Below are 10,543 nucleotides of genomic sequence, written 5' to 3' on the forward strand. Positions count from 1 at the left end.
TGGTCAAAGATGATGCTACAGAAGCTTAATGAAGAGTGATGGGATAAGTACCTCACTACATACGGTAATATGCAGGTTTCTCCACAATATGTGTGCAGCCTACTGGTTGTGCCGAGGTCTGTGGCTCGTGGACTGACACAAGTGTACATATGCAGCAAGCCATACTCCCATGGTTGCAACTTTCAAGAGATCCGTTGGAAATATTTGGATAAGAAGGCTCCATCTTTTTCACCAACCCAATAGATGTTTTCTTGCACCCGATAATCTGTCTTTCCATAAGGCATGCTTCATTTAGCGATGAAGTACTAAATGCCAGTGTAACTTGTCATAGATTGTGTAGGAATAGGGTATGAGTCGGTGCATATTGTCTTATGTATTGTAGCTGCATATATGCAATTGATGCTTACGATGAATCTTATATGTGATGTAATTTACTTGAATCAACAAAATGGCTGAGATTTATGATTCTACCAATACGTCGTTTTCTACGCCAAATGCTTTCATAGAATTCCCTGTCTTTCATGCAAATGCAACAATAACTCCTTACTAAACTTATACAGAATAAGATGACCACACCAAGCAACAACTTTCACAGGTAATCTCTGCCAAGCATCAATGCCACAACTTTTCCAACTTTCACAACTACTCATTTATCTTTGTGCACAATACTCTCATGCTCCAGCCCCCAACCATGCCTATGCACCCAGTCTATACACCAGCTCATAGCCACCATAAATAACCCCACTCTAAACCATGGATAGACCACTCATTCCTCAGATCTCTTATCTTCAATATCTTTGTCAGCTCCACCAAACTCACCTAAGAAATATTGGGGGACTTTCCTCACCTAGGGAGTCGAACCACTGATGTGCTTGCTATAGCGACCCTTGTAGGCTTCGTGAGTCCCAGTATATCTCTTACACCTATGACATATGTTTTTTCATGCGTACCAACTACCAGTATGACTCGTCTTGACATGGACCATATAAGTACCTACCGGTATAGCGATATAGATCACTCTTGTGGCACTTTCCATACGATTTCATTCACTGTCTTACTAATCTCCTCTCTTGTTTCATTTGTCTAGTCTCTCCTACCTATCCGTGACTTCATGGAATGGCTGGACATGGAGCAAAATAAGCACTAGAAGTAGCGGATCAATATGAACATGCAGTGAAGGAGGGAAGCTTACGAACGCCACGAGTACGAACAACATCAGGTGGAACTATAGATGAAGTGACAAGAGGAGCGCACGAGGCAGACCGCGAATGAGCGCCTCACGACTCAAGCACATGAAACAGAGATGGAAATGAAGCGGGAGAGACCTCATCATGCTAAGGCGAAGGGTCCTGATGCCATGAAGAATGACAAATATCCTAGATGCACTCAGTAGAGAGCATGTATTCTAACTCGGACTACTTTCATTCATAGAATTTTTTTCTATAGTTCATTTAGCGAATCCAACCTGCAAAAACCCAGTTTCGCTTGTTGATTGTGCGAAAACTAGATTTCGTAGAACCATCTTGTGACAATGAGTTATTTTTGTAATTTTTCAAATTTATGTTATATTTTTGAAATTACCGTACAAAAGAATACTATTAAAAAATTCACATATATGGTGCCAAGAAGAAAGATCCTCCGCTAAGGAAAAAAATATCCTACATTGCCTTTTATGGGCTAAAGCTGGCCTGGCCCAACTTTTGCCCCGGCAACAAATGACGGGTTACGGTCCAAGAAACCCACTGAACCGGCCTTTTTTTTCGTAAAAATTGAGGTGGCGTTTGGATAAAGATTGGGTCAGGAAAAAGGAAATGAGATGAATAAGAAGAGGTGAATAAAAGATAGGGATAAAAATTTTATATTTATTTTTATGTTTGAAATTTATTGAGATAGGGATAGAAAATAAAATTTTAATGACTATAATACCTTATTTTTAGCAGAGAAGAATCAGTCAACACAATCTTTAAGGACAAAAATGTAATTTCCGTCGAGGGTTTACAGTTTCCTATCCCCCCGCGCGCTCCCTCTTTTCCCGCCGCCACCATCTGTTTCGCGCGCCGCATCGTCGGCGACCTCGCCGCCGGTGAAGTCGCACACGACAAATCAGGCCTTTTCCCACTAGGATCCCCTCTCGTCGAGAGGCGTCGCCCTCCTCCTCTCCGTCTCGGCTTCTGCTTTCCGCACGCGTCGCCCATCCACCGTGAGAGATCGCCGGGGCGAGGCGAGGCTAGCCATGGCGGCGCCCTTCGTCAACCGCAGCTCCTCCATCGACGGTAACAGTACGTCAGCGCTCCCCTTCTACCCCCTCCCCTGATTCCGATCGAGAGAGACTGCGTTTCTGATGGTTTTCTCCCTCGCCGTCGCTTCGCTCCTGGGGGGTGGAGGGGGGGGGGGGTTGCGCTGCCGGTCACCTCTGGCGGCCGCCAGAGCTCGCCGGGGTGATAGATCCGCCCCTGATTTTGAGCGGTTTGTCTAAAGGCGCTGACTTTGATTTGTGAATGTGAATTGCGGTTAGGGTCTCCGGTGAGCGGCAGTGATGCAACGCAGAGCGAGGGCGATGACAGCACGCTGTACGGCGAGACACAGCCGCTGGACGAGGCTGAGACCCAGTTAGTAGAAGGGGTGGATGAGGAAGAGGGTGTGGCTGCCGATTGGGTGGAGACACAGTTGGTGGAGAGTGGTGATGAGGATGGAGGTGATGATGGTGAGCAATTGAAGACGCGGTTGGAGGTGGAGCGTGAGGAAGAGGATGATGCTGGTGGCACGAAGGATAATGCCGGTGACTGGACTACAACCCAATTGGTTGAAGAATGTGTGGTGGAGGGAGCTAATGGTGGTGTTGATGACATGTTGGAGACCCAATTGGTTGAGGAATCTGAGGAGGTGAGAATAAATGGAGGTAATGAAGAGGGTTTCGGCGAGTGGGCGAAGACCCAGTTGGTTGAAGACTCTGATGAAGAGATAGATTTCGGTGAGTGGGCAAAGACCCAGTTGGTTGAAGACTCTGATGAAGAGATAGGTGACAATGAGTTGAGTGAGGGTACTCTAGTGTTAAGTGACAATGAGGGCCTGTCAGACGATGAGAGGGATGCGAAGTCGGGAATGGAGGGAAGTATTGAGGGGGTGAATGGCAGGGTTGAGAAGCATGTTGATAACAAGAATTTGGTAGATTCTGATGCTTCAACAGATGAAGAGGGTAACACAGGTTAGTTACCAGTTACTGAGTATGCTACTCTTCCTATCTTAGTCACATAGCATAACAATGTTTCTGCTTGAAGTGTAAAAATTCATTATAGATCATTCTATAAAGTTTACAATGTGGTGCCTTACATCAAGCACCCTGTCGTTATTTTTAGTTTACCATTGAGAGATGTGCAAAGTTATCAAGCTGTCCAGCGGTCTACAGACCACCTGTTGTGTTTGATATTGTAAAATTGTAGCACTTTTCTACCATAGTTTTGTCAGATAACAGAAATATATTTAGTTGCACATTGGACAATTACAAAATGTGGTCCCTTAAATCTTAAAGGCACTTTGGTTGAGGTTTTGTTACATTTTGGCTTCTTTGCTTTTTTTTTCCCCGGTAAAGAGGTGATTGAGCTTTACATCTTATTCATTGTGGTGGCCTATTGCTGTAATTACCTATGTTTTTTTACGCCAAGATAAGTAACAGGGAAACAATAGTGTCTATTGGTAAAAATGTTCCACATCATGAAGAATTGCACATTTCTTCCTCAATTTATACAACCCTTACTAAAAAAAGTTACACAATCCTTAGTTTCTCGGACTTAATCTAGCATACATTGAAATCTGATGTGTGTTTCTAATGCCAACATCAACATCTAGGACACCTTCAGATGAAATTGACTTCTGTTCGTGTGGCATCAGTACAAACATGTGGACTTGCTGAAACTCGTAACACAATTACTGTGAACAGTGTGCATCAAGGGAAACAGGAGGCCTCGACCTATGGAAAACATCTCCTGCCGAAAATTGCAGCCAACTCTACTTCCTGCAGCACCTCCTTCAGTGACCCCCCAGATTGTGGGATTGATAATGACTCCAATGGTTATGTACAGAACCATGATAAAGATGGAATTAGAAGCAGAGATAGGTGCTCAACAGCAAAAAGGCTTTTTGCTGACATGACAGGTGAGGAGGGTGAAAGCAACAGCAGAGGTTTTGCTGGATTAAGCTATATTGGATCACAGGAGCCTGGTGATAAGTCACAAGAAAACGCTTTTGAACTGGTGGATAGGTTGATCTCAATCAATGGCAGATTATTATCTCAAGAAGCAACACCAAATAAATTGGAAATAGCAAAGCCACCTGTTTCAAATAAGAGAGGGACTTTGATATTGGCTGAGAAGGTTGAACGAAGTAGAAGTTCCATTGGGAAGGCAGAAATATTTGAATGGCTGGATAGCCGTGAAGATGATGGAGGAGGCGATTTTTTCCGTAAAAACAAAGATATCTTGTTGAAGAAATCGGCTGGTAGAGGAAAACCAAAGAGACATTCTCTCGAGGCAAAAAAGTGTTCCACGAAAATTGCATCCGGAGTAAACAAAATAGGAGAATCTAAGAACAAAACAAATTTCAAACTATGTGGCGGGTTTGAAACTCTTCCTTTGTCAGATTCAAGACTACTCAAAAGTGATGTGAAGAGTAAGCGGGTTTCTGGAAACAGGACTAAGAAAAACCTTTTGAAGGACTTAGTTGATCTATCAAATGCCAAATCTTTGGAAGGACAACAGGAAAAGGCTGATGTAGCTTTGCATGATGTTGGTCCAGACACTCAAATAGCTGTTGAAGCTATGGAAGTACTGGCACAATGTTCACCTGCTAAAACTTTATCAGCTAAAGGTCAACCTCTGTTGGATAGAGATATGATAGATGATGAATCTACAATAATTAAATGTAATTCAAAGAGTGGTCCTCCTCAAAAGAGAACTAGCAGCATCCAGGAAGGTGTCATGACACGTTCTAAAAGAAGAAAAGTAATTGAGTTGAACACCAAGCCTAAGAAAGAAAGACATGGAGGATTGAAGATGCCAGAAAATTCAGAACTTATAGGGAAAATAAAACGTAAGCAGACAAAGTGTGTACCAGAAAAGAGTAAAGTTTCAAAGATGTTTCTTGATGAAAATAAGTACCATGGCACACCTGTTGCACACCGCACTAGACACTGTAGTAGGAATAGCGTTTGTGAATATACTGATTTATGTTCTAATAAGCACCTGAGAGTTGGCAAGAAACTGACAGGTGACAGCCCCATTATTGGAGAAGTGCAAAATAATCATATTACAAATGGCCCTGAGAAACCGATGATTAGTGAGAGAAAAACCATATCTGGTTTGAGTTATTTTGAAAAAGAAAACACAGAGCATACCTTCGCAAATAATTGTCAGGATCTTGAGCAATCTAGGGATGGAAGCACACAACATACCAGTGTAAATAATGTTCAGAACTTTGAACCACGCAGAGGTGAACCAACAAATGATGTTGCATGCAGAGATCCCCCGTCACACCCTAAACAGAGAAGAACACCCACAAGAATGGTGCAGTCAAATGCTACAGCAGTTACCCAAACTGCCGCAAATCATGATGGGCCAAGACCACACAAGAAAAGGCGGGTTTTCGTCAGGAGCGTTTCTGATCAGCTAAAGTATGCAAAGAAAGAACCTTCCAATGGAAGATCAACTTCTTTGCTGTCCAATATTATAGGAAAGTCATTGGCTGCTTCTCCTATACTTTATCCTGTAAGAGTTGACAGCAGAACTTCTGATTTCAGTAGCTCTGGACAGCGACTGAAGGAATCCTCCCATGTTGAGGATACAATCCAATCACCAAAAAGCAACACTCAAATTCAGAGTAGTTCCCTGAATACACCTTCAAAAGTGGTTAATGAATTGTCACCTACTTTCAGTCCTGTGAATCCATCAAAAGCCTCAAATAGAAGCTTGTCAAAACCTTCTGTTGTAAAAGAACTACTGAAACTAGATCTTGAAAATGTGCTATCAAACCAACAACAAAAAGATTCTAGAAGAAGGAAAGATATGTCCAGTTTCAGTATTTTGTTCAGCCATCATTTGGATGAGGATGTGATCAAGTGTCAGAAGAAGGTAACTATATTTCTATTTGTACGTTCTAATCAGTAATCACTTTGAATGAGTTATATTCATGATGATCTGTGTTGCAGATCTTGGCACGCTTGGGACTTCGTGAAGCATTTTCCATTTCAGATGCAACACACTTTGTCGCAAATAGTTTTTTCCGCACAAGGAATATGCTAGAAGCATTAACTCTTGGCAAGCCAGTAGTTACATCAATGTGGCTTGAAAATTGTGGACAAGCAGGCTGTTTTATTGATGAGAGGAAGTATATTCTGAGGGATGCCAAAAAGGAAAAGGAGTTAGGTTTCAGCATGCCTATATCACTAGCCTCAGCTTGCAAGCATCCTCTTCTTCTGGTAGAGTAAATCATGTAATTCTGTTTGGTTTCTGTCTGCCCTAGATCAAATTTAATGCTTTACTAGAAAAAAACACTTGCAGGGAAAAAGAGTCTTTGTAACATTGAATGTGAAGCCGAGTCAAGAAGTGGTGACTAGCTTGGTGAAAGCATCATCTGGGCAGGTTGTTGCTATATTTTCTTTTCCAAAATACTGTAAGCTGTTGTTTGTGTTTAAATTACATGTTAACACTTAACAATGACTGGATGAATTATAATTCAGATATATAATATTCTTTATTAGCAAAAGAAGACTTGCTGTGGAATCTTTTTCTAGTGCCAGTGTTGCAGTTTGTATCAGCAAAGTCATTTGAGGCAAATAAACTAGGACAACCTTACATAAAAAATCGATCCAATTGGTTATCAGGTTAAATGGTTGACGAGCCCTTTAATACATGGAAACTTTAGGATTTCTGTGTATGTGATAGCATATATTTATTGTTACTGTGCTGTTTAGAAAAACTTCTATCAAGTAGGCATTCGGGTCTTACGAACTTATTTGCATTTTGCAGCATTTTTCCTGGTTTACCTTAGTATCTAGTTTCTTATGACTGTACAACCTGCTGCTTGAAAAACAGTTTTGGTGCTTTATAGTCCTTAACCCTCTGCGACAGATGAAAGATCCCTTATATGTGGGATTACGGATAAACCAATGAAGTAGGATACTTGGCAATAATTCTACAAGAATAGCAGTTGTTACACCTTACACTTCCATCATTTGTACATTGCTTGCAATTTCCAGCAGTAATGTCAACTTGGAAAGTCTATTTTCCTTTAATTGAGATGTAGAAATTCTGTCCATCTCTGTATTGACAGGCATTCTGCTCATGCAATAGCTGATGTCATGCTGAACAGTGAAACTGGATTGTTGGTTTTGTAACACATCATCAAACTGATGAGCCCAAAGCTTGAATTTGGCCTTTGCATCAAATGTGTGAAATGCCTACATACATTTTGTTTTTTTCGAATTACAGCTTATCTTTTTAAGATTATAACACGCAACAGCAGCCTTTGTCAGTTACCTTTTTTTCCTTTTGTTTATCTCTTGTTTTATCTTTCAGCATTGTAATGTTTAACTGTCACTCTCACTGACACAATAATTGCAAAATATGGAAAGGAGTATCTAATCCAAGTAAGTGTTTGTTTGAATTGGGGGCTTCGAATCCAAACCCGTAGGATTTGGTTCATATTTGTGTTAAAATTAAAATATCAAAAATCCCTAGACCGATCCCCCCTCCCCCTCTCCAAATGAGCCCAAAATAGTTTTATTCCATGCCTAGTATTTTGTAAAGAAGCAAATGTATGTAATCACCCCTCCATGTGTTGAAGTTTGAACGTGTTGGGATGCGAGTTCAAGTTTGTATTATGCCCTTGAGAGACCTGTACGCTGTTTTCACATGTGATACGTTAAATGGGATTTCATCTCAATGATTACTGTCTGCACAGCATGCCTAATTTCTTTTATTATGTTTTGCGCAGCCATTAGAGAGGCTAGGAAGATCCATAACGAATGAAAATGAAGTACCTGATGACCTACTGGTTATCTCATGTGAAGAAGACTACCAAACTTGCGCATCGCTGCTTGAGAGAGGTGAGAATTACTTGCATCATGCATGGTACTTGACATCCTATTTTCATCTAAGAATCTGGCAGCCAGCTAATGTAAATGAGGACCCAACACAATAGGTGCCAGCGTTTTCAGCTCGGAGCTTGTACTAAATGGTATAATTATTCAGAAGCTGGAGTACGAGAGGTGAGCGAAACTTATTTCAGACCTTTTGAACAGACATTCTTTTTCCTTTTCTTTTCCTCCAACGATCACTGTTTTCAGCTCGGAGTTGATGTTTGTGCAGGCACCGCCTTTTCGCCGACCGTGTCAAACAAACCCGCTCGACGAGGTGGTTGAAAGACACAGTCCATGGCCGGTTTGTACCTGTATCCAAGTGTCCATAGCCAAGGAACAGGACAGTGCAGATGTTTTCTGTAGCTAAATTATGCTCCTGCTTCCCAACCTCTCTCCAGCTCAAGACCAGCCAAGGAACAGGACAGTGCAGATGTTTTCTGTAGCTAAATATGCAGTGTAAACTATGATCATGCTTCCCTTTGCATCGCCAACACATCTGCCTTGTGCCATCAGTTGTAATGTCTGTCATTCGCAGAATGACCACAGAATGAGAAGTTGTTTAACTGTAGCTCATTGGCAATTTTTTAATCTGTCTAGCCTTTTTTCCTGCTGCTTGTAAAACTTGGGAAAATTCATACAATGCCACTCCTCAGGAGCTAGTAGCATGGGTTGCCACTTCAAAGTAGCTAGTGATTCATGCTATTATGCTATGCTACTAGTTAATTGTCCGTATATTGGAAAAAAACAAAAATATTGAATACAGTAATATTAAATATAAAATTAAGGTATAAAGATATGGATGTGTCATGGGAGTGACGCTAAACGAATACATCAGGAGTAATGACGTAGTCTGAGTTCAAATGAGATCTGAAAAAGGAAGAGATTCTTTGCTAATAATATCCTTTTTAGTTTTTTTATTTTTATTAATAAAACAGATCTTATATCTATAGTTGTAACTGGTAACAGAGACGATGAGGCTGAGTGAAAGAGTAGATGGCAAAAGTGAATAAATTGTTTAAATTTAAGGAGTTTTTATTATATGGGATGAAAGTATAAAAAATAAATGATATGAGAATTGACTCGTGTTTTATATAGTAGAGATTATCATCACCTCTTCTCTATTTCATCTTTTTTCAACCTAAAATGTTTTGTGCATTGATTGACCCTTCTGATCCGTGGCTCAAACACGGCAAAAAAACGCCTAGACTTATCCCCACACATGCACCGAAACAAGATGCATACACACTGCACACACCCAAACCTAGAAAACCGGCGACGGCTTATCGGCCGAGTGCCACGGTGGCTTGTGAGAAAGGATTCGGTGGCAAGGGGCACGCGCGCGTCGGCGGTCGGGACTCGGCGTCGCTGGTGGCTGGGCGTTGGCTGAAGGCGGCAGCGACGATGGCTCTGCGTCGTGTTTGAGCCAGGGGCAAAGGAGTCAATGTACACAGCCTTTTAGGCTGAAAAATTGGAAATAGAGAACATGATAGTGTGGATTTGGAGTGTCATTTAATGGATAGTGTGGATTACTCTCCTTAGGAGTGGCATGATATGAATTTTTCCACAAAACTTTGGGCGGTGAACGATAACTGATGTGGAGGGTGATCAGTATTATTTTTTTTCTTCTCTTTACTTATTTGTATTTTTTATTCCCTTTTTTCCCCTCCTTGTTTATGTTCTCGCACGGTTCTCATTTTGAGCCAGCGAAAGGTGAGTCTTTTAAACCGTGATTCAAATACATGCACTTTAATCTTAAAATTATCACTTTGTATCCCTCATTTTTTTTAACGTGCACGTGTTTCTAAATTCAAACTTTTTACTGATAATTAGCTTAATAATTTGCAGACTTTGTGATACAAAATTGGTACCATTAGATTCATATTCGAAAGTACTTTCATTTTATTATGATTTTATTGTCATGAGCAATGCAATATATGAGAAATCAATGGTCAAAATGTGGTGATGATGACACCACTCATTCGGATACACAAATTAATCCTCCACCAGCACCATTGCAAAGTCCAATCATAAGAGCTCGTGCTCGGTAATTAAATTATCAGGTGAGTTCATTTCTAGAAGTTTATCACCTGCCCATTGAGGATGGATTGCTACCTAAGTCTCGTGATGTTATTCTTCACGTAAATCAAGGTGAGGGGATCGGAGCAACACTACTACAACAATGAGTTCAGGCTGACCTAATTTCAAGTCGAAGTCAATTCAAAGGCAGCCTGACAACATCATCTTAAAACATGTATAATTCTCGCATACGACCAACTTGGGACTTGTAAGTGAGAGAGAGCTAGGCCCAAGTTGTGGGTGCCCTCCCCTAGTGGAAGGAAACCATATGACGTCTCCTCACTCCTGATGCCTGCTTCCCCCTTGCTCTCCTCCATATAGGGTGCAATAGCCATT

The 10,543-nt window shown here is 41.2% G+C and overlaps 1 protein-coding gene across 2 annotated transcripts; it reads left to right on the forward strand.

The window, feature by feature from the left end:
* The first annotated feature begins 1,977 nt into the window (after positions 1–1,977).
* Positions 1,978–8,699, forward strand: LOC133928430 (uncharacterized). Of its 2 annotated transcripts, none has more exons than XM_062374760.1 (8): positions 1,978–2,279; positions 2,516–3,205; positions 3,847–6,122; positions 6,200–6,469; positions 6,552–6,635; positions 7,987–8,098; positions 8,194–8,260; positions 8,361–8,699. In XM_062374760.1, the coding sequence occupies exons 1-8, from the start codon at positions 2,234–2,236 to the stop codon at positions 8,458–8,460; spliced, it is 3,645 nt and encodes a 1,214-aa protein (XP_062230744.1). In that variant the 5' UTR covers positions 1,978–2,233; the 3' UTR covers positions 8,461–8,699. The 2 variants fall into 2 exon arrangements, with proteins under 2 accessions (XP_062230744.1, XP_062230745.1); XM_062374761.1 differs by having other exon boundaries at positions 6,552–6,632.
* Positions 8,700–10,543: the final 1,844 nt, after the last annotated feature.

This window comes from Phragmites australis, chromosome 9, assembly GCF_958298935.1.
Source record: "Phragmites australis chromosome 9, lpPhrAust1.1, whole genome shotgun sequence".
Lineage (NCBI taxonomy): Eukaryota > Viridiplantae > Streptophyta > Magnoliopsida > Poales > Poaceae > Phragmites > Phragmites australis.